At 39.0% G+C, this 23,606-nt stretch overlaps 1 protein-coding gene across 2 annotated transcripts; it reads right to left on the bottom strand.

Annotated features, from left to right (window-relative positions):
* Nucleotides 1-1,672: 1,672 nt before the first annotated feature.
* LOC131952839 (uncharacterized) lies at nt 1,673-22,736 on the bottom strand. 2 transcript variants are annotated; one of them, XM_059315728.1, is made up of 9 exons: nt 22,495-22,736; nt 21,175-21,360; nt 12,273-12,385; nt 11,055-11,159; nt 6,722-6,822; nt 5,274-5,468; nt 4,955-5,040; nt 3,363-3,512; nt 1,673-2,367 (listed from the first exon to the last, which is right to left on the bottom strand). In XM_059315728.1, the coding sequence occupies exons 2-9, from the start codon at nt 21,325-21,327 to the stop codon at nt 2,161-2,163; spliced, it is 1,110 nt and encodes a 369-aa protein (XP_059171711.1). In that variant the 5' UTR covers nt 21,328-21,360; nt 22,495-22,736; the 3' UTR covers nt 1,673-2,160. The 2 variants fall into 2 exon arrangements, with proteins under 2 accessions (XP_059171711.1, XP_059171712.1); XM_059315729.1 differs by lacking the exon at nt 21,175-21,360.
* Nucleotides 22,737-23,606: the final 870 nt, after the last annotated feature.

The following is a 23,606-nucleotide window of genomic DNA, read 5'->3' as shown; positions in this document are numbered from 1 at the left end:
TGAAATGTCTGGTAACATCAGGCTACTAATCTATGTATTAAAAGCAAGTTGGTATCGTAATATCCCACTTGCCTCTTGATAATTGACCGTGTGACGATCCTACCCAGTCAATATACTACATGCTCACCAGACACACATTCTCACTATTAATTACCTAAACTGTCTTTTACATTAAAAGACATTCTTTAAAGATTCTATTTTCTTTTATAATCTTCACGTGTATGCACATTTACTGGTGAATGTATTAAACTTAAGTAGGCTATGCATTTCTAGCTTAATGAAAAAAAAACAAGTAATTAGTGTCCTATTATTCCTACAAAAGCATTAATAACAGATAACAAACTGGCGGAAATGACGGAAATGGCCGAGGTAATTAGTGTTGTGCGAGAAATGATTGGCGCTTTGTTCACGCGATTATTTCTCGATAATCGTCCATTACATTCTTAGCCATTGTGCACAATCATACGATCTTTCGATTTATGCTTAATAAAAAACTTAAATTCTTAAATGTGTCGAGATTGATGCCTCAAGTACTGGAAACCCATGCACACACAACCTCACGTGTATGTGTGTGTACGCACACACGTATGTTTATATATATATATATATATATATACATATATATATATATACATATATATATATACATATATATATATATACATATATATATATATACATATATATACATATATACATATATATATATATATACATATATATACATATATACATATATATACATATATACATATATATACATATATACATATATATACATATATACATATATATATACATATATACATATATACATATATACATATATATATATATATATATATATATATATATATATATATATATATATATATATATATATATATATAACTGTATACTCCCCAAAGTTTAAATCGAGTTCCGACTGCCAGACGGCCGTGGTCAGTGCACGTGTTGTCAGGTCAAAAACTCGTGGAAATCCCATTAGTCTTCAGACGTCTGAATGTCGTTTAACCTCTCTAGGTCAGTATTGGTCAGTCTTCTCTAATCTAATCTACAGACGCCAACTCACAGATCACGTGACCAGCACCAACCCTGGTCCGCCTAGAAATGAGACGGTGGGTTAAATTCAGTTGAATCACTTCAAGCTACACATTCTCTCTACACCACCAGTTGATTTCTATACATTCTCTTTTTATTTGACTTTTATACACATTTTTCGCATTCAAACATGTTACATAAACATGTAACAAAAACATGTAACAAACCATGTAACGAAAACATGTAACAAAAACATGTAACAAAAACATGTAACAAAAACATGTAACAAAACCATGTAACAAAAACATGTAACAAAAACGTGTGACAAAAACGTGTAACAAAAACATGTAACAAAAACATGTAACAAAAACATGTAACAAAAAATGTAACAAAAACATCATGTAACAAAAACATGTAACAAAAACATGTAACAAAAACATGAAACAAAACCAACTGGCCTGTCATTGTTGTGTAGCTGGAGCAAGTTAATGACATTACAATTAATTTAAGTAGAGACAATTGCTGTGTATAAACCAGGACATTGACGTACAAGCATCGTTACTGGAGGAATTAAATTCACTTGACGAGCGATCACTGTCATTTCTTTCAAACATCGTGCTGTATCGTTTTAAAATATGAGACTTTAATGTACGTAATAGGAGACGTCTTGATTTTTTTATTAACAATGCTACGAGACAATGGCTAAATTGTTTTATCCGTTTTAGTACTCATTATAAAAAAATTACTGATACTTAAAATAATATAACAAAAAAAAACATTGAAGTTTTGAAATTCATTTTTAACCTCAATATTGTCTTCAAATAAATGGGATCACTAAATTTAAAGCATCAATAAAGCTGATGTGTGTGTATATGTATGTGTGTGTGTGTGTGTGTTTGCTTGGGTACCGCGGCCTGACTTGTGGATTTTAACATCTACAGATGATAGATCATACAATACCAGATCGTATTAGTGTCGTTAAAAATAAATAAACCAGTTTTTATATGTAATTCGTACAGGTCAATCAATTTCAGAATACATAAACATTGCTTAGTTTAAAGACCACTGAACCTAAACACCACTGAGTCTAAACACGACTCGGCCTATCCACCACTGTGCCTAAATATAGGTCGACTTAATACTCCTGGAATCCTCGTGTAGGTAAGAAAAGTCCTCTCTGGCCCTAGGCTCCATGTGCATGGCCGATGTCCTGTCTCGTAGTGCCGTGGTTGACGGCTTTGTGCTGGCGATGCGACTCCGTATCTTGTCCACGATCAACTTCCTCTCTACGTCCACCATCTTCTGAACCGTCATGATGTAGTTCTCCTGGTCAGGTTCAAAGGTCAGGTAGAGATGGTGCGTGGCGTGGAGTGGTGGTGATGGTTGAACACATGGAGTGGTGGTGATAGTTGAACACATGGAGTGTAAGCAGTGGCATGGGTTTAACAGGTGAAGTGTGGCAAAAGTAGTCATTTAATATATGACGATGGCAGGAGTAATAGTTTTACATAAGAAGTGTAGACAAAAGCTATAGTTACTACATGAAATGTAGGTATTAGTTTAAATAGAGTTTTACCATAGGTGCCATCAGAGTTTCTTCCAGGCATCTCTTCGGGGGGGCAAAGCCCCCCCGAAAATTTTTTACCGCCCCCCCCCCCCCCCGAACGAAATGAAATTTATATAATTTATATAGAAAATATATACTTTCAACAGTGTCCGCCCCCCCCCGAAGAAAGTTTACCGCCCCCCCCCCCGAAGATTTCAAGTGCCCCCCCCCCCCCCGGAGAAAAAAGTCTGGAAGAAACACTGGGTGCCATCAATATCAAGGTATGCCATAGGTGTCACCAGTATGAAGGTGTAAACCAGGTGTCACCAGTATGAAGGTATACAACAGGTGTTACCAGTATGAAAGTATAAAACAGGTGTTACCAGTATGAAGGTATACAACAGGTGTCACCAGTATGAATGTATAAACCAGGTGTCACCAGTATGAAGGTATACAACAGGTGTCACCAGTATGAAGGTGTAAACCAGGTGTCACCAGGTGTCACCAGTATGAAGGTATACAACAGGTGTCACCAGTATGAAGCTATACAACAGGTGTCACCAGTATGAAGGTATACAACAGGTGTCACCAGTATGAAGCTATACAACAGGTGTCACCAGTATGAAGGTATACAACAGGTGTCCCCAGTATGAAGGTGTAAACCAGGTGTCACCAGTATGAAGGTATACAACATGTGTCACCAGTATGAAGGTATACAACAGGTGTCACCAGTGTGAAGGTATACAACAGGTGTCACCAGTATACAAATGTTTACCTGTCCTCTGATCTTCCTTTTTAACGGCTCCAGCGAGCTGCAGGTGAGAAAGGCTTTGATGGCACTCCTGAACTCTGGGCGTACGAGCAGGGAGAAAAATGGCACTAAAACATAGAGGCGAGCTATCATGCTGGTGATTTTAGAGTACACCTGCAATAGTACATGGCATTTAGAGAACATCTGCAATAGAACATGGCATTTAGAGAACACCTGCAATAGTACATGGCATTTAGAGAACATCTGCAATAGAACATGGCATTTAGAGTACACCTGCAATAGTACATGGCATTTAGAGAACACATGCTATGGTACATGGCATTTAGAGAACATCTGCAATAGTATATGGCATATAGAGGCACCTTCAATAGTACATGACATTTAGAGTACACCTGCAATAGAACATGGCATTTAGAGAACATCTGCAATAGTATATGGCATATAGAGGCACCTTCAATAGTACATGACATTTAGAGTACACCTGCAATAGAACATGGCATTTAGAGAACATCTGCAATAGTATATGGCATATAGAGGCACCTTCAATAGTATATGACATTTAGAGACACCTGCAATAGAACATGGCATTTAGAGAACATCTGCAATAGTACATGGCATTTAGAGAACATCTGCAATAGTACATGGCTTTTAGAGAACACCTGCAATAATACATGGCATTTAGAGAACACCTGCAATAGAACATGGCATTTAGAGAACATCTGCAATAGTATATGGCATATAGAGGCACCTTCAATAGTATATGACATTTAGAGACACCTGCGATAGAACATGGCATTTAGAGAACATCTGCAATAGTATATGGCATATAGAGGCACCTTCAATAGTATATGACATTTAGAGACACCTGCGATAGAACATGGCATTTAGAGAACATCTGCAATAGTATATGGCATATAGAGGCACCTTCAATAGTACATGACATTTAGAGTACACCTGCAATAGAACATGGCATTTAGAGAACATCTGCAATAGTATATGGCATATAGAGGCACCTTCAATAGTACATGACATTTAGAGACACCTGCAATAGTACATGACATTTAGAGACACCTGCAATAGTACATGGCATTTAGAGAACATCTGCAATAGTATATGGCATATAGAGGCACCTTCAATAGTACATGACATTTAGAGACACCTGCAATAGTACATGGCATTTAGAGAACATCTGCAATAGTATATGGCATATAGAGGCACCTTCAATAGTATATGACATTTAGAGACACCTGCAATAGTACATGACATTTAGAGAACATCTCCAATAGTACATGACATTTAGAGACACCTGTAATAGTAATGACATTTACAGAACATTTGAAATAGTACATGGCATTTACAAAACACCTGCAATAGTGCATGACATTTAAAGAACACCTGCAATAGTACATGACTTTTAGAGAACACATGTATTAGTACATGACATTTAAAGAACACCCAATTTGATATGACAAAATTATGAATTCGAACCTATAACCTATTGAAGTGCACCTAGATAAGAGACTTAGATCTAGAGCATCTACCACCAACCTACCACCAACCTACCACTACCTACCACCAACCTACCATCAACCTACCTGGTAGGAGAGCACATCGATGGCATTGGACCAGAAAACCATGGCCAAACTTTGTCGTGGTGTTGCCAGTACAATGAAGGCGACGCCTAGAGGAGAGAAGGAAGGTCGATAGTTCAGAGACTCGTTAAAACACGACACGCTTTTTACGGGATTTGTGAAGGATGACTTTTAAAAGATTATTTACTGAGGCTGACGTTGTGGTTTCAGCTGACTTTAATAAGATTATGTGTTGAGGCTGACTTTGTAATGCTGCTGTGTTGAGACTTATTGTGAATATCTGCCCGCATTAAGTGCAAGGCTCCCCTGCACATGAGCTCACCCACAGCCAGGACAACGGATGTCCCCCTGGTCTCTATCTCCTGCCTCATCTTCTCCACTTTACTCATCCCCTGGGGGACCCGCAGCACTTCGCTAATGATGGAGAGAGCTGTAGCGAACACGAGAGAGACGTAGATGAAGAAGGAGATGGGTTCTTGAGGCAGCTGATCCAGAAACGGTGTCACACATTTGAAGGCTGGAATCAGACAACAGACAACAGATAAAGTAGACATCATGGCCACTTGTTTACAGTAGAGATTATGGCCACTTGTTTACAGTAGAGATTATGGCCACTTGTTACATAACAACAGCTGACCTTACCAGGATATAACAACAGCTGACCTTTCCAGGATATAACAATAAAAACTGACCCCACTCAGACCAACAGAAAAACTACCAGACTTTACTAGAACCAAAAATTAACTTAGACGTAAGTGACGTCAGTATAGTGGCAACAAGCTTGACCTTGACCCTAACCATTGCTATAGTAGCAACAAACCAGCTGTCAGTGTCGCTTAATGCTAGGGTCCCATTTACCATTTAACACAAACAAAACAAAAACTCTCCACTCTACATCACAGTCACCAGGGGAGTTCTCTAAAACAACTCTTAATTTGGGAAAATCCTTTCAGATCCAGGTTCCTTTTTCTGTTGTATTTAACCAAATGTGAAAACTCAAATTTCTGTTTGCTGTTATAATAGATAGAATGAGTTGAATCTGTCCAGCATAAAATGTAAAACTTGTCTGTAGGGGAACACATTCGGCTGCTGGTGGAACTACAACAGTGGAACAGAACTAGTTGACTCTGTCTAGCCAGAGCTATCAAAGGAAGATAACCAAGGCAATCGTGTTTTATTTTGATGGGTTGTCGTTATTGGTCTGGCAAAATAAAGCGGGAGTGATCTCCCCTAAACTTTCTCGAATTTAGCCTACTTATATAACATTACCAGGAATGTCACCTTGGGATATAGACATGCTTTTAAATTATTATTTTTTAAAACTTCCGTCAACTCTATGAAAATTAGTTACAAATGACATTTAAGTTTCTATGAATTGAAGAATATTCGGTTGGAAAGATAAAATAATTCCGTACTGTATTTAATGCGTATATTCTTATATTACTGCTCCAATATAATTCAGATGGAAAGTGCAGAATATCATATTAGGATCCCAGTATAGAAAGCTGATTAGAGTTGTTTCTGATTTCTTAAAGTTGATGTAAATTTCAAAAGACCGACCAAATAATAGCAAATGAAAACGAGACTTTGTCTTCTCAAATATACATCTCTGACACCATACTAACATGGCGCCCAGAAAATATTGTCGGACGATATGATACAAAATACTGGAAGAGAGAAACGAAAAAATCAATTAGACCAACACAATTGATCAACTGCTACGTACGTGACATCAATCAGACCAAAGACAATTGATCAACTGATACGTACGTGACTTGTAACTCAAGACTTCGAAGTAGTTTAAAAATAGAAAATAAAAGCCGTACGACCAACCGTACAAAACCATCAAAGTATCGATCCTTGGGATCAAACTGAAAGTAGAAATAAAAAAGTGTCGATGAACTATGTTCGTTCAAATAATAAGGTATTACATTACTGGACTTTAGTTTCTACATTTTATTTTATTAGAAAAAAGTCTAATCGAGTCGAAACCATTTTGTCTTTGTGGTGTCCAACCTGATCTTTCTGCGTGGGTAGATTTAACTTTATACTAGGTGGATAGACTTACCTGTACACAGCTAGGTGGATAGACTTACATGTACACAGCTAGGTGGATAGACTTACCTGTACACAGGTAGGTGGATAGACTTACATGTACACAGCTAGGTGGATAGACTTACCTGTACACAGCTAGGTGGATAGACTTACCTGTACACAGCTAGGTGGATAGACTTACCTGTACACAGCTAGGTGGATAGACATACCTGTACACAGCTAGGTGGATAGACTTACATGTACACAGCTAGGTGGATAGACTTACCTGTACACAGCTAGGTGGATAGACTTACCTGTACACAGCTAGGTGGATAGACTTATCTGTACACAGCTAGGTGGATAGACTTACCTGTACACAGCTAGGTGGATAGACATACCTGTACACAGCTAGGTGGATAGACTTACCTGTACACAGCTAGGTGGATAGACTTACCTGTACACAGCTAGGTGGATAGACTTACCTGTACACAGCTAGGTGGATAGACTTACATGTACACAGCTAGGTGGATACTTACCTGTACACAGCTAGGTGGATAGACTTACCTGTACACAGCTAGGTGGATAGACTTACCTGTACACAGCTAGGTGGATAGACTTACCTGTACACAGCTAGGTGGATAGACTTACCTGTACACAGCTAGGTGGATAGACATACCTGTACACAGCTAGGTGGATAGACTTACCTGTACACAGCTAGGTGGATAGACTTACCTGTACACAACTAGGTGGATAGACTTACCTGTACACAGCTAGGTGGATAGACTTACCTGTACACAGCTAGGTGGATAGACTTACCTGTACACAGCTCGGTGGATAGACATACCTGTACACAGCTAGGTGGATAGACTTACCTGTACACAGCTAGGTGGATAGACTTACCTGTACACAGCTAGGTGGATAGACTTACCTGTACACAGCTAGGTGGATAGACTTACCTGTACACAGCTAGGTGGATAGACGTATCTGTACACAGCTAGGTGGATAGACGTATCTGTACACAGCTAGGTGGATAGACTTACCTGTACACAGCTAGGTGGATAGACTTACCTGTACACAGCTAGGTGGATAGACTTACCTGTACACAGCTAGGTGGATAGACTTACCTGTACACAGCTAGGTGGATAGACTTACCTGTACACAGCTAGGTGGATAGACTTATCTGTACACAGCTAGGTGGATAGACTTACATGTACACAGCTAGGTGGATAGACTTACCTGTACACAGCTAGGTGGATAGACTTACCTGTACACAGCTAGGTGGATAGACTTATCTGTACACAGCTAGGTGGATAGACTTACCTGTACACAGCTAGGTGGATAGACTTACCTGTACACAGCTAGGTGGATAGACTTACCTGTACACAGCTAGGTGGATAGACTTATCTGTACACAGATATGGTGGATGGACTTACCTGTACACAGCTAGGTGGATAGACTTACCTGTACACAGCTAGGTGGATAGACTTACCTGTACACAGCTAGGTGGATAGACTTACCTGTACACAGCTAGGTGGATAGACTTACCTGTACACAGCTAGGTGGATAGACTTACCTGTACACAGCTAGGTGGATAGACGTATCTGTACACAGCTAGGTGGATAGACGTATCTGTACACAGCTAGGTGGATAGACTTACCTGTACACAGCTAGGTGGATAGACTTACCTGTACACAGCTAGGTGGATAGACTTACCTGTACACAGCTAGGTGGATAGACTTACCTGTACACAGCTAGGTGGATAGACTTACCTGTACACAGCTAGGTGGATAGACTTATCTGTACACAGCTAGGTGGATAGACTTACATGTACACAGCTAGGTGGATAGACTTACCTGTACACAGCTAGGTGGATAGACTTACCTGTACACAGCTAGGTGGATAGACTTATCTGTACACAGCTAGGTGGATAGACTTACCTGTACACAGCTAGGTGGATAGACTTACCTGTACACAGCTAGGTGGATAGACTTACCTGTACACAGCTAGGTGGATAGACTTATCTGTACACAGATATGGTGGATGGACTTACCTGTACACAGCTAGGTGGATAGACTTACCTGTACACAGCTAGGTGGATAGACTTACCTGTACACAGCTAGGTGGATAGACTTACCTGTACACAGCTAGGTGGATAGACTTACCTGTACACAGCTAGGTGGATAGACTTACCTGTACACAGCTAGGTGGATAGACTTACATGTACACAGCTAGGTGGATAGACTTACCTGTACACAGCTAGGTGGATAGACTTACCTGTACACAGCTAGGTGGATAGACTTACATGTACACAGCTAGGTGGATAGACTTACCTGTACACAGCTAGGTGGATAGACATACCTGTACACAGCTAGGTGGATAGACTTACCTGTACACAGCTAGGTGGATAGACTTACCTGTACACAACTAGGTGGATAGACTTACCTGTACACAGCTAGGTGGATAGACTTACCTGTACACAGCTAGGTGGATAGACTTACCTGTACACAGCTCGGTGGATAGACATACCTGTACACAGCTAGGTGGATAGACTTACCTGTACACAGCTAGGTGGATAGACTTACCTGTACACAGCTAGGTGGATAGACTTACCTGTACACAGCTAGGTGGATAGGCTTACCTGTACACAGCTAGGTGGATAGACGTATCTGTACACAGCTAGGTGGATAGACGTATCTGTACACAGCTAGGTGGATAGACTTACCTGTACACAGCTAGGTGGATAGACTTACCTGTACACAGCTAGGTGGATAGACTTACCTGTACACAGCTAGGTGGATAGACTTACCTGTACACAGCTAGGTGGATAGACTTACCTGTACACAGCTAGGTGGATAGACTTACCTGTACACAGCTAGGTGGATAGACTTATCTGTACACAGCTAGGTGGATAGACTTACATGTACACAGCTAGGTGGATAGACTTACCTGTACACAGCTAGGTGGATAGACTTACCTGTACACAGCTAGGTGGATAGACTTATCTGTACACAGCTAGGTGGATAGACTTACCTGTACACAGCTAGGTGGATAGACTTACCTGTACACAGCTAGGTGGATAGACTTACCTGTACACAGCTAGGTGGATAGACTTATCTGTACACAGCTAGGTGGATAGACTTACATGTACACAGCTAGGTGGATAGACTTACCTGTACACAGCTAGGTGGATAGACTTACCTGTACACAGCTAGGTGGATAGACTTACCTGTACACAGCTAGGTGGATAGACTTATCTGTACACAGATATGGTGGATAGACTTACCTGTACACAGCTAGGTGGATAGACTTACCTGTACACAACTAGGTGGATCGACTTACCTGTACACAACTAGGTGGATAGACTTACCTGTACACGGCTAGGTGGATAGACTTACCTGTACACAGCTAGGTGGATAGACTTATCTGTACACATCTAGGTGGCTAGACGGTGAACGGAAAAAAGTCACAGGGAAAAAAAAACACAGAAAAAAAGACGTTGACGTTTTGCATCAATGACAGCCTGTGAACCTTGTCGGCTTTCTGTTTTGATCCTTAGTTTTGTTATGTAATGAGCATGATTAATGTGGGCAGTAAAGGTGGTTGAACTAAACATAATTATTGTTGCCATGAGTTGAGGGCAGCAAGTCAGATGAACTTACCATTTCACGGTAAGTTAAGGTTGGTATTTAAAAAAAACACGATGAAAACCGAGGACTTTTGAGCATTCTATTAAATGCTATTAATCTCATGTTTAACATAATTGCAATCTACATACTTCATACTAAATATTTTTAGATGAATTATAAAATCACTATGCGTATACAACCTGCACACATTAAATTACATTTAATTAATCCTAAGTTAATTTGCACTCTCTAAATATTGAATACATTAAAGTATTAACAAATTTCATGCAAATATATATTTGTGACTGTGTTTCCTGTGACTTTTTTCCTGTGACTTTTTTCTGTGTTTTTTTTCCCTGTGTTTTTTTCCTGTGACTTTTTTCTAACAATCGGCTAGACGGCTAGACGGCTAGACGGCTAGACGGCTAGACGGCTAGACTAACCTGTGAAATGCCTGGAAGTGAACTGCAGAAATTCTCTCCAACAACAAAACCAAATAACATCCCATAAACACCTGGTCCATGGTGATTGGAAGAAAATGTCTCATCCTGTAAGTTGATCATTGAGATTTTACTGCTGGTGTTATACCCTGAAATTTCTATTTGTCAGTCTGGCTGTCTTGGGATTAGAAACAATTAGATGACTTTAAGTGCTTCATGTATGCCAGTCTGGTTGTCTCAGGTTTAGAAACAATTAGATGACTTCAAGTGCTTCTGGTTGTCTCAGGTTTAGAAACAATTAGATGACTTCAAGTGCTTCTGGTTGTCTCAGGTTTAGAAACAATTAGATGACATCAAGCGCTTCATGTTTGCCAGTCTGGTTGTCTCAGGTTTAGAAACAATTAGATGACTTCAAGTGCTTCATGTATGTCAGTATGGTTGTCTCACTGCCTAATATTTGTACCAGACAAGTTAAACAAGAAAACAGCTGCCTATTGCTATCAAGAGAAACATATCCAAGGGAGACAATAATAGTTCTATGGGAGAAATTTTGACAACTGTGTCATTAGAAAAATTAGAAGACAGACACCATAACTCACCCAGAATAATTAGAAGACACCGACCATAACTCACCCAGAATAATTAGAAGACAGACACCATAACTCACCCAGAATAATCAGAAGACACACAGACCATAACTCACCCAGAATAATCAGAAGACACACAGACCATAACTCACCCAGAATAATCAGAAGACAGACACCATAACTGACCCAGAATAATTAGAAGACAGACACCATAACTCACCCAGAATAATCAGAAGACACACAGACCATAACTCACCCAGAATAATCAGAAGACAGACACCATAACTGACCCAGAATAATTAGAAGACAGACACCATAACTCACCCAGAATAATCAGAAGACACACAGACCATAACTCACCCAGAATAATCAGAAGACAGACACCATAACTGACCCAGAATAATTAGAAGACAGACACCATAACTCACCCAGAATAATCAGAAGACACACAGACCATAACTCACCCAGAATAATCAGAAGACAGACACCATAACTCACCCAGAATAATCAGAAGACAGACACCATAACTCACCCAGAATAATTAGAAGACAGACACCATAACTCACCCAGAATAATCAGAAGACAGACACCATAACTCACACAGAATAATTAGACGACAGACACCATAACTCACCCACAATCTGTGGCGCTGTCGCTGAGTTGGTGGACGTACGTGCCCAGCGCCGAGAAATAGATGACCAGACACTGGACAATCAAAGACAGAGACATGTTGACCCACAAGACACTCTGTGGACACAGACAGACATTTTGCCAACACAAAACTAACAACACAGCAGGAGATTGTCGTGCTCAATAGAAAAGGCTTTAGTAAAGTTACCTTTATCTTAACATTGTATCCCCCAGTAAGGCTACCTTTATCTTAACAGTGTATCCCCCAGTAAGGCTACCTTTATCTTAACATTGTACCCCCAGTAAGGCTACCTTTATCTTAACATTGTATCCCCCAGTAAGGCTACCTTTATCTTAACATTGTATCCCCCAGTAAGGCTACCTTTATCTTAACATTGTACCCCCCAGTAAGGCTACCTTTATCTTAACATTGTATCCCCCAGTAAGGCTACCTTTATCTTAACATTGTATCCCCCAGTAAGGCTACCTTTATCTTAACAGTGTATCCCCCTGTAAGCTACCTTTATCTTAACATTGTACCCCCAGTAAGGCTACCTTTATCTTAACATTGTATCCCCCAGTAAGGCTACCTTTATCTTAACATTGTATCCCCCAGTAAGGCTACCTTTATCTTAACATTGTACCCCCCAGTAAGGCTACCTTTATCTTAACATTGTATCCCCCAGTAAGGCTACCTTTATCTTAACATTGTATCCCCCAGTAAGGTTACCTTTATATTAACATTGTATCCCCCAGTAAGGCTACCTTTATATTAACATTGTATCCCCCTGTAAGGCTACCTTTATCTTAACATTGTATCCCCCAGTAAAGCTACCTTTATCTTAACAGTGTATCCCCCAGTAAGGCTACCTTTATCTTAACAGTGTATCCCCCAGTAAGGCTACCTTTATCTTAACATTGTATCCCCCAGTAAGGCTACCTTTATCTTAACAGTGTATCCCCCAGTAAGGCTACCTTTATCTTAACATTGTACCCACAGTAAGGCTACCTTTATCTTAACATTGTATCCCCCAGTAAGGCTACCTTTATCTTAACATTGTATCCCCCAGTAAGGCTACCTTTATCTTAACATTGTATCCCCCAGTAAGGCTACCTTTATCTTAACATTGTATCCCCCAGTAAGGCTACCTTTATCTTAACATTGTATCCCCCAGTAAGGCTACCTTTATCTTAACAGTGTATCCCCCAGTAAGGCTACCTTTATCTTAACATTGTACCCCCAGTAAGGCTACCTTTATCTTAACATTGTATCCCCCAGTAAGGCTACCTTTATCTTAACATTGTATCCCCCAGTAAGGCTACCTTTATCTTAACATTGTACCCCCCAGTAAGGCTACCTTTATCTTAACATTGTATCCCCCAGTAAGGCTACCTTTATCTTAACATTGTATCCACCAGTAAGGTTACCTTTATATTAACATTGTATCCCCCAGTAAGGCTACCTTTATATTAACATTGTATCCCCCTGTAAGGCTACCTTTATCTTAACATTGTATCCCCCAGTAAAGCTACCTTTATCTTAACAGTGTATCCCGCAGTAAAGCTACCTTTATCTTAACAGTGTATCCCTCAGTAAGGCTACCTTTATCTTAACATTGTATCCCCCAGTAAAGCTACCTTTATCTTAACAGTGTATCCCGCAGTAAGGCTACCTTTATCTTAACAGTGTATCCCTCAGTAAGGCTACCTTTATCTTAACATTGTATCCCCCAGTAAGGCTACCTTTATCTTAACAGTGTATCCCCCAGTAAGGCTACCTTTATCTTAACATTGTATCCCCCAGTAAGGCTACCTTTATCTTAACATTGTACCCACAGTAAGGCTACCTTTATCTTAACATTGTATCCCCCAGTAAGGCTACCTTTATCTTAACATTGTATCCCCCAGTAAGGCTACCTTTATCTTAACATTGTATCCCCCAGTAAGGCTACCTTTATCTTAACATTGTATCCCCCAGTAAGGCTACCTTTATCTTAACATTGTATCCCCCAGTAAGGCTACCTTTATCTTAACATTGTACCCCCCAGTAAGGCTACCTTTATCTTAACATTGTATCCCCCAGTAAGGCTACCTTTATCTTAACATTGTATCCACCAGTAAGGTTACCTTTATATTAACATTGTATCCCCCAGTAAGGCTACCTTTATATTAACATTGTATCCCCCTGTAAGGCTACCTTTATCTTAACATTGTATCCCCCAGTAAAGCTACCTTTATCTTAACAGTGTATCCCGCAGTAAGGCTACCTTTATCTTAACAGTGTATCCCTCAGTAAGGCTACCTTTATCTTAACATTGTATCCCCCAGTAAAGCTACCTTTATCTTAACAGTGTATCCCGCAGTAAGGCTACCTTTATCTTAACAGTGTATCCCTCAGTAAGGCTACCTTTATCTTAACATTGTATCCCCCAGTAAGGCTACCTTTATCTTAACAGTGTATCCCCCAGTAAGGCTACCTTTATCTTAACATTGTATCCCCCAGTAAGGCTACCTTTATCTTAACATTGTATCCCCCAGTAAGGCTACCTTTATCTTAACATTGTATCCCCCAGTAAGGCTACCTTTATCTTAACAGTGTATCCCCCAGTAAAGCTACCTTTATCTTAACATTGTATCCCACCAGTAAGGCTACCTTTATCTTAACATTGTATCCCACCAGTAAGGCTACCTTTATCTTAACATTGTATCCCCCAGTAAGGCTACCTTTATCTTAACATTGTACCCCCCAGTAAGGCTACCTTTATCTTAACATTGTATCCCCCAGTAAGGCTACCTTTATCTTAACAGTGTATCCCCCAGTAAAGCTACCTTTATCTTAACATTGTATCCCACCAGTAAGGCTACCTTTATCTTAACATTGTATCCCACCAGTAAGGCTACCTTTATCTTAACATTGTATCCCCCAGTAAGGCTACCTTATCTTAACATTGTATCCCACCAGTAAGGCTACCTTTATCTTAACATTGTATCCCACCAGTAAGGCTACCTTTATCTTAACATTGTATCCCCCAGTAAGGCTACCTTTATCTTAACATTGTATCCCCCAGTAAGGCTACCTTTATCTTAACATTGTATCCCCCAGTAAGGTTACCTTTATATTAACATTGTATCCCCCAGTAAGGCTACCTTTATATTAACATTGTATCCCCCTGAAAGGCTACCTTTATCTTAACATTGTATCCCCCAGTAAAGCTACCGTTATCTTAACAGTGTATCCCCCAGTAAGGCTACCTTTATCTTAACAGTGTATCCCTCAGTAAGGCTACCTTTATCTTAACATTGTATCCCCCAGTAAGGCTACCTTTATCTTAACAGTGTATCCCCCAGTAAGGCTATCTTTATCTTAACATTGTATCCCACCAGTAAGGCTACCTTTATCTTAACATTGTATCCCCCAGTAAGGCTACCTTTATCTTAACATTGTATCCCCCAGTAAGGCTACCTTTATCTTAACATTGTATCCCCCAGTAAGGCTACCTTTATCTTAACATTGTATCCCCCAGTAAGGCTACCTTTATATTAACATTGTATCCCCCAGTAAGGCTACCTTTATCTTAACATTATATCCCCCAGTAAGGCTACCTTTATCTTAACAGTGTATCCCCCAGTAAGGCTACCTTTATCTTAACATTGTACCCCCAGTAAGGCTACCTTTATCTTAACATTGTATCCCCAGTAAGGCTACCTTTATCTTAACATTGTATCCCCCAGTAAGGCTACCTTTATCTTAACAGTGTATCCCCCAGTAAGGCTACCTTTATCTTAACATTGTACCCCCAGTAAGGCTACCTTTATCTTAACATTGTATCCCCCAGTAAGGCTACCTTTATCTTAACATTGTATCCCCCAGTAAGGCTACCTTTATCTTAACATTGTATCCCCCAGTAAGGCTACCATTATCTTACCATTGTATCCCCCAGTAAGGCTACCTTTATCTTAACATTGTATCCCCCAGTACGGCTACCTTTATCTTAACAGTGTATCCCCCAGTAAGGCTACCTTTATCTTAACATTGTACCCCCAGTAAGGCTACCTTTATCTTAACATTGTATCCCCCAGTAAGGCTACCTTTATCTTAACATTGTATCCCCCAGTAAGGCTACCTTTATCTTAACATTGTACCCCCCAGTAAGGCTACCTTTATCTTAACATTGTATCCCCCAGTAAGGCTACCTTTATCTTAACATTGTATCCCCCAGTAAGGTTACCTTTATATTAACATTGTATCCCCCAGTAAGGCTACCTTTATATTAACATTGTATCCCCCTGTAAGGCTACCTTTATCTTAACATTGTATCCCCCAGTAAAGCTACCTTTATCTTAACAGTGTATCCCCCAGTAAGGCTACCTTTATCTTAACAGTGTATCCCCCAGTAAGGCTACCTTTATCTTAACATTGTATCCCACCAGTAAGGCTACCTTTATCTTAACATTGTATCCCCCAGTAAGGCTACCTTTATCTTAACATTGTATCCCCCAGTAAGGCTACCTTTATCTTAACATTGTATCCCCCAGTAAGGCTACCTTTATCTTAACAGTGTATCCCCCAGTAAAGCTACCTTTATCTTAACATTGTATCCCACCAGTAAGGCTACCTTTATCTTAACATTGTATCCCACCAGTAAGGCTACCTTTATCTTAACATTGTATCCCCCAGTAAGGCTACCTTTATCTTAACATTGTATCCCCCAGTAAGGCTACCTTTATCTTAACATTGTATCCCCCAGTAAGGCTACCTTTATCTTAACAGTGTATCCCCCAGTAAAGCTACCTTTATCTTAACATTGTATCCCACCAGTAAGGCTACCTTTATCTTAACATTGTATCCCACCAGTAAGGCTACCTTTATCTTAACATTGTATCCCCCAGTAAGGCTACCTTTATCTTAACATTGTATCCCACCAGTAAGGCTACCTTTATCTTAACATTGTATCCCCCAGTAAGGCTACCTTTATCTTAACATTGTATCCCCCAGTAAGGCTACCTTTATCTTAACATTGTATCCCCCAGTAAGGCTACCTTTATCTTAACATTGTATCCCCCAGTAAGGCTACCTTTATCTTAACAGTGTATCCCCCAGTAAGGCTACCTTTATCTTAACATTGTATCCCACCAGTAAGGCTACCTTTATCTTAACATTGTATCCCCCAGTAAAGCTACCTTTATCTTAACATTGTATCCCACCAGTAAGGCTACCTTTATCTTAACAGTGTATCCCACCAGTAAGGCTACCTTTATCTTAACATTGTATCCCCCAGTAAGGCTACCTTTATCTTAACAGTGTATCCCCCAGTAAGGCTACCTTTATCTTAACATTGTATCCCACCAGTAAGGCTACCTTTATCTTAACATTGTATCCCCCAGTAAGGCTACCTTTATCTTAACATTGTATCCCCCAGTAAGGCTACCTTTATCTTAACATTGTATCCCCCAGTAAGGCTACCTTTATCTTAACAGTGTATCCCCCAGTAAAGCTACCTTTATCTTAACATTGTATCCCACCAGTAAGGCTACCTTTATCTTAACATTGTATCCCCCAGTAAGGCTACCTTTATCTTAACATTGTACCCCCCAGTAAGGCTACCTTTATCTTAACATTGTATCCCCCAGTAAGGCTACCTTTATCTTAACAGTGTATCCCCCAGTAAAGCTACCTTTATCTTAACATTGTATCCCACCAGTAAGGCTACCTTTATCTTAACATTGTATCCCACCAGTAAGGCTACCTTTATCTTAACATTGTATCCCCCAGTAAGGCTACCTTTATCTTAACATTGTATCCCACCAGTAAGGCTATTTTTATCTTAACATTGTATCCCACCAGTAAGGCTACCTTTATCTTAACATTGTATCCCCCAGTAAGGCTACCTTTATCTTAACATTGTATCCCCCAGTAAGGCTACCTTTATCTTAACATTGTATCCCCCAGTAAGGCTACCTTTATCTTAACATTGTATCCCCCAGTAAGGCTACCTTTATCTTAACATTGTATCCCCCAGTAAGGCTACCTTTAACTTAACATTGTATCCCCCAGTAAGGTTACCTTTATATTAACATTGTATCCCCCAGTAAGGCTACCTTTATATTAACATTGTATCCCCCTGTAAGGCTACCTTTATCTTAACATTGTATCCCCCAGTAAAGCTACCTTTATCTTAACAGTGAATCCCCCAGTAAGGCTACCTTTATCTTAACAGTGTATCCCCCAGTAAAGCTACCTTTATCTTAACATTGTATCCCACCAGTAAGGCTACCTTTATCTTAACATTGTATCCCCCAGTAAGGCTACCTTTATCTTAACATTGTACCCCCCAGTAAGGCTACCTTTATCTTAACATTGTATCCCCCAGTAAGGCTACCTTTATCTTAACAGTGTATCCCCCAGTAAAGCTACCTTTATCTTAACATTGTATCCCACCAGTAAGGCTACCTTTATCTTAACATTGTATCCCACCAGTAAGGCTACCTTTATCTTAACATTGTATCCCCCAGTAAGGCTATCTTTATCTTAACATTGTATCCCACCAGTAAGGCTATTTTTATCTTAACATTGTATCCCACCAGTAAGGCTACCTTTATCTTAACATTGTATCCCCCAGTAAGGCTACCTTTATCTTAACATTGTATCCCCCAGTAAGGCTACCTTTATCTTAACATTGTATCCCCCAGTAAGGCTACCTTTATCTTAACATTGTATCCCCCAGTAAGGCTACCTTTATCTTAACATTGTATCCCCCAGTAAGGCTACCTTTAACTTAACATTGTATCCCCCAGTAAGGTTACCTTTATATTAACATTGTATCCCCCAGTAAGGCTACCTTTATATTAACATTGTATCCCCCTGTAAGGCTACCTTTATCTTAACATTGTATCCCCCAGTAAGGCTACCTTTATCTTAACATTGTATCCCACCAGTAAGGCTACCTTTATCTTAACATTGTATCCCCCAGTAAGGCTACCTTTATCTTAACATTGTACCCCCCAGTAAGGCTACCTTTATCTTAACATTGTATCCCCCAGTAAGGCTACCTTTATCTTAACAGTGTATCCCCCAGTAAAGCTACCTTTATCTTAACATTGTATCCCACCAGTAAGGCTACCTTTATCTTAACATTGTATCCCACCAGTAAGGCTACCTTTATCTTAACATTGTATCCCCCAGTAAGGCTACCTTTATCTTAACATTGTATCCCACCAGTAAGGCTACCTTTATCTTAACATTGTATCCCCCAGTAAGGCTACCTTTATCTTAACATTGTATCCCCCAGTAAGGCTACCTTTATCTTAACATTGTATCCCCCAGTAAGGCTACCTTTATCTTAACATTGTATCCCCCAGTAAGGCTACCTTTATCTTAACATTGTATCCCCCAGTAAGGCTACCTTTATCTTAACAGTGTATCCCCCAGTAAGGCTACCTTTATCTTAACATTTTATCCCACCAGTAAGGCTACCTTTATCTTAACATTGTATCCCACCAGTAAGGCTACCTTTATCTTAACATTGTATCCCCCAGTAAGGCTACCTTTATCTTAACATTGTATCCCACCAGTAAGGCTACCTTTATCTTAACATTGTATCCCCCAGTAAGGCTACCTTTATCTTAACATTGTATCCCCCAGTAAGGCTACCTTTATCTTAACATTGTATCCCCCAGTAAGGCTACCTTTATCTTAACATTGTATCCCCCTCCCCCAGTAAGGCTACCTTTATCGTAACATTGTATCCCCCCACCACCTACCCCCACCCCCCAGTAAGACTACCTTTATCTTAACATTGTATCCCCATGATATCGCCAAACCTCAAATATTTGATCATGATCAGGGTTGGACTGGCCCGGTGTTTTACTAGGCCAATTAATACTTTGATTTTAATACTAGGCCAATTAATACTTTGATTTTAATACTAGGCCAATTAATACTTTGATTTTAATACTAGGCCAATTAATACTTTGATTTTAATACTAGGCCAATTAATACTTTGATTTTAATAGTAGGCCAATTAATACTTTGATTTTAATACTAGGCCAATTAATACTTTGATTTTAATACTAGGCCAATTAATACTTTGATTTTAATACTAGGCCAATTAATACTTTGATTTTAATAGTAGGCCAATTAATACTTTGATTTTAATAGTAGGCCAATTAATACTTTGATTTTAATACTAGGCCAATTAATACTTTGATTTTAATACTAGGCCAATTAATACTTTGATTTTAATACTAGGCCAATTAATACTTTGATTTTAATAGTAGGCCAATTAATACTTTGATTTTAATAGTAGGCCAATTAATACTTTGATTTTAATACTAGGCCAATTAATACTTTGATTTTAATAGTAGGCCAATTAATACTTTGATTTTAATAGTAGGCCAATTAATACTTTGATTTTAATACTAGACCAATTAATACTTTGATTTTAATACTAGGCCAATTAATACTTTGATTTTAATACTAGGCCAATTAATATTTTGATTTTAATACTAGACCAATTAATACTTTGATTTTAATACTAGACCAATTAATATTTTGATTTTAATACTAGACCAATTAATATTTTGATTCTAATACTAGACCAATTAATACTTTGATTTTAATACTAGACCAATTAATACTTTGATTTTAATACTAGACCAATTAATACTTTGATTATTTAAATTGTCGCGTAAATCTCCATCAAACTGAGGACGATCATCAGCCATTGAGAGAGAAAAAAATGCACAGTGAAAATTGTAATCTTGTATAGGGGACCCTTTTAAAATTTCCTGGGCCCCTTGAACACAGCCAGCCCACCCCTGATCATCGTTGATCTTTTATAAACTTTCATTGTTCCCATCATGTACGATATGTGTGGTTTAAACAAAAAGTCTAGCCATGTTCTGACCTGGAACTTCTTGACGCCGTAGATTTTGACGAAGGTGATGATAACGATGATGTTAAGGAAGATTCCAGCCACGGAGAAGAGCATGTCCAGGCAGGTGATGGTCATGTAAACATTACCTGTGAAGAAGAAGCCCATACGCTCCTCGATGTCCATACTGGACTGGTGGTCAAACGGATGAAATAATTGCTGTGCGATAGGAGGAACTCATTTTATTATACGCCCCCACCAAAATCATTAAAGTAACAAAGTTAAATTTAAAATTCTTTCGACAATACAGGATGATATGGATTTAATAACGAATCCCATTTTTGCTACAAGGTTAGTTTCTTTATCTCACTAGTGTATCTTGTGAAGATTTCTGTCAGTTAACGATAAGTTACGATGACTGTGCTGTAGCCAGAAAAACACCAAACTGTTGCCATAGCTACAAGACCATCTTCGTAGTTCCCCTATCACAATAATCTCCCGGACCCCATCACACATACAAAGGCATGAACACACACAAGAACATACACAAACACCTGCGAACAGAACAGAAGAAAATAAAGTCGAATATTACCGAAAAAATAGAACAGAACAAGGATCAACCCCAGAACAGAACATTACAGAAAATTAGAAGAACAGAACATTACAGAATAATGGTCATTCTGTGGCTAGGTAAGCAATGAATAACATGCTTCGTCATGTTCCCCGAGATAGCGAAAACGGGCACAGTTATTAACCAACAGGAATTTATCAACACAGAATGTAAGATCGGGAAATACAGGTATATATGTTAACTTTGTAACAGATGAATGTCTTTATTAACTACAGGTAGAGATGTTAACTTTATAGTACAGATCAGAGGCGTAGCGACCCTTCCCTGCGCCCGGGGACAAACGTTCGATGTGCACCCCCCCCCCCTCAAACTTTCAATTTGTTTTTCCAACCAATTTTGGCGCCCCCTAAGGTCGACGCCCAGGGACATATGTCCAGTCCCCCGCCCCACCCCCACCCTTGCTATGCCTCTTGGTACAGATGAATGTCTATATTAACAACAAGTATCGATGTTTTCCTTATTGTACTGAGGAATGTCTTTATAAGCCATTAGGGTTACAGAAAATGTCCCGAAGAGGGCGCCCCTAGTCAAGCTCATTATGTTTGCCTATTTATCCCTGACCATCGTGTTTTAATTTTAAATTCCTTGTTCTAGATCTATTCTCTTTTTGGAAACCGCGTGATTTTCTTAAAGAAAATTAAAAACAGGAGCTCATCTGTTCCTACTCACATCCCCTCCTTAACCCATCCCCTTTTAGCTACATTTCTGATGCTGAGGATTACCTTTCTCTCGCACAGATTTCAAACAGAAAATAAATTATTATCACGGTATTCTTGCTTAATCAGATGTAAAGAGAAAAGGTAAACAATGAAGCTTTCATCCGCTCTCAATTTGGTGCAAATCTCACTTCCGCTCTCAGTTTGTATACATTGGTGCGAAATGTTCAAATTGATGCTTAGTTTTGGATTCATTAGAATATGTGACAACTATTAGTGTAGCTTACATTTATGCAAGTCCAATAATGCCAAAGATCAACATGATGATTCATAAAATATTTGTCTACTCGTGTTTAGTTGATTAAGTTATGGCACATTCTACTCAGAGTGTTGTTTTTTTTTGTATCCAAGTAAAGAAGAATCGTTAAGGACATTGGTGTCATCATTACGGGGTAGCTTGTGACTACTTTATTGGCTTGTATTTTTAATATGGCTCGCTAGAAAAACTGCCGTTTTAATGCTAGCAGAACATAGATCTATTTCCTTTTCGTCAGGATGCATTTATTTTTTATCAGTTTTTATTTAATTCACAATGTCTGCTTTGTTTGTGGGTTTTTAGCAAATCTTGTAACTTCATTTTAACCACATTCTAATGCAGTGATTGCGGTAAAGCTTTCGAAAAAAACATAATTATCTCCGATGAAAATGCAAGAGTTTCTATTTTTAACCATTGAAAATATTTTTTTTTTAAATTGCTAAATTCAATAATAAAAGGGAAGATGTAATAATTGCGTTAGTTTGTCATCTGGCCTGCGACAGTCAACCGTTTCCTTACTTTCTTGCCCAAGCTACTGATTGGGTTTAAAGCAAAGATTTTTTACATATTTTAGCGACCAGCACTTTTATTAAAGAATGCCGTTTTCTTTGTTTTCTTATTTTCAGTGCATTTAAAAGCATATAATTATTTAACATTTTTTTCCATAGCATTTTCTTTTATTCTGCAAGTAAGTTTTCTATTTCTTTAGAATCAGGTGTGCTTCCTTTGGTCCAATTTTCTTTACCAACAGTTTTTAAATGCTTCAAATCTATTTTAAATGGACCTTTAAGTAAAGTAAAGTTTCCCTTTCAAACCTGACGGTTTATGGGGCAAGTGAAGTAGAGTTCACTTGTTTCTGTGA

Source organism: Physella acuta, unplaced genomic scaffold (genome assembly GCF_028476545.2).
Source record: "Physella acuta isolate Inbredline_101_S28 unplaced genomic scaffold, ASM2847654v3 ptg000891l, whole genome shotgun sequence".
NCBI lineage: Eukaryota > Metazoa > Mollusca > Gastropoda > Physidae > Physella > Physella acuta.
This window is presented reverse-complemented; position numbering and strand designations above follow the sequence as displayed.

Coding starts and splice junctions, on each gene's coding strand:
- LOC131952839 (XM_059315728.1), bottom strand. CDS start 21,327: ATGGACATCGAGGAGCGTATGGGCTTCTTCTTCACAGGTAATGTTTAC. Junction 5,469..6,721: donor AGTCTTGAGTTACAAGTCAC/GTACGTATCAGT, acceptor GTCTGATTCCAG/CCTTCAAATGTGTGACACCG. Junction 5,041..5,273: donor ATCCGTTGTCCTGGCTGTGG/GTGAGCTCATGT, acceptor TCTCTCCTCTAG/GCGTCGCCTTCATTGTACTG.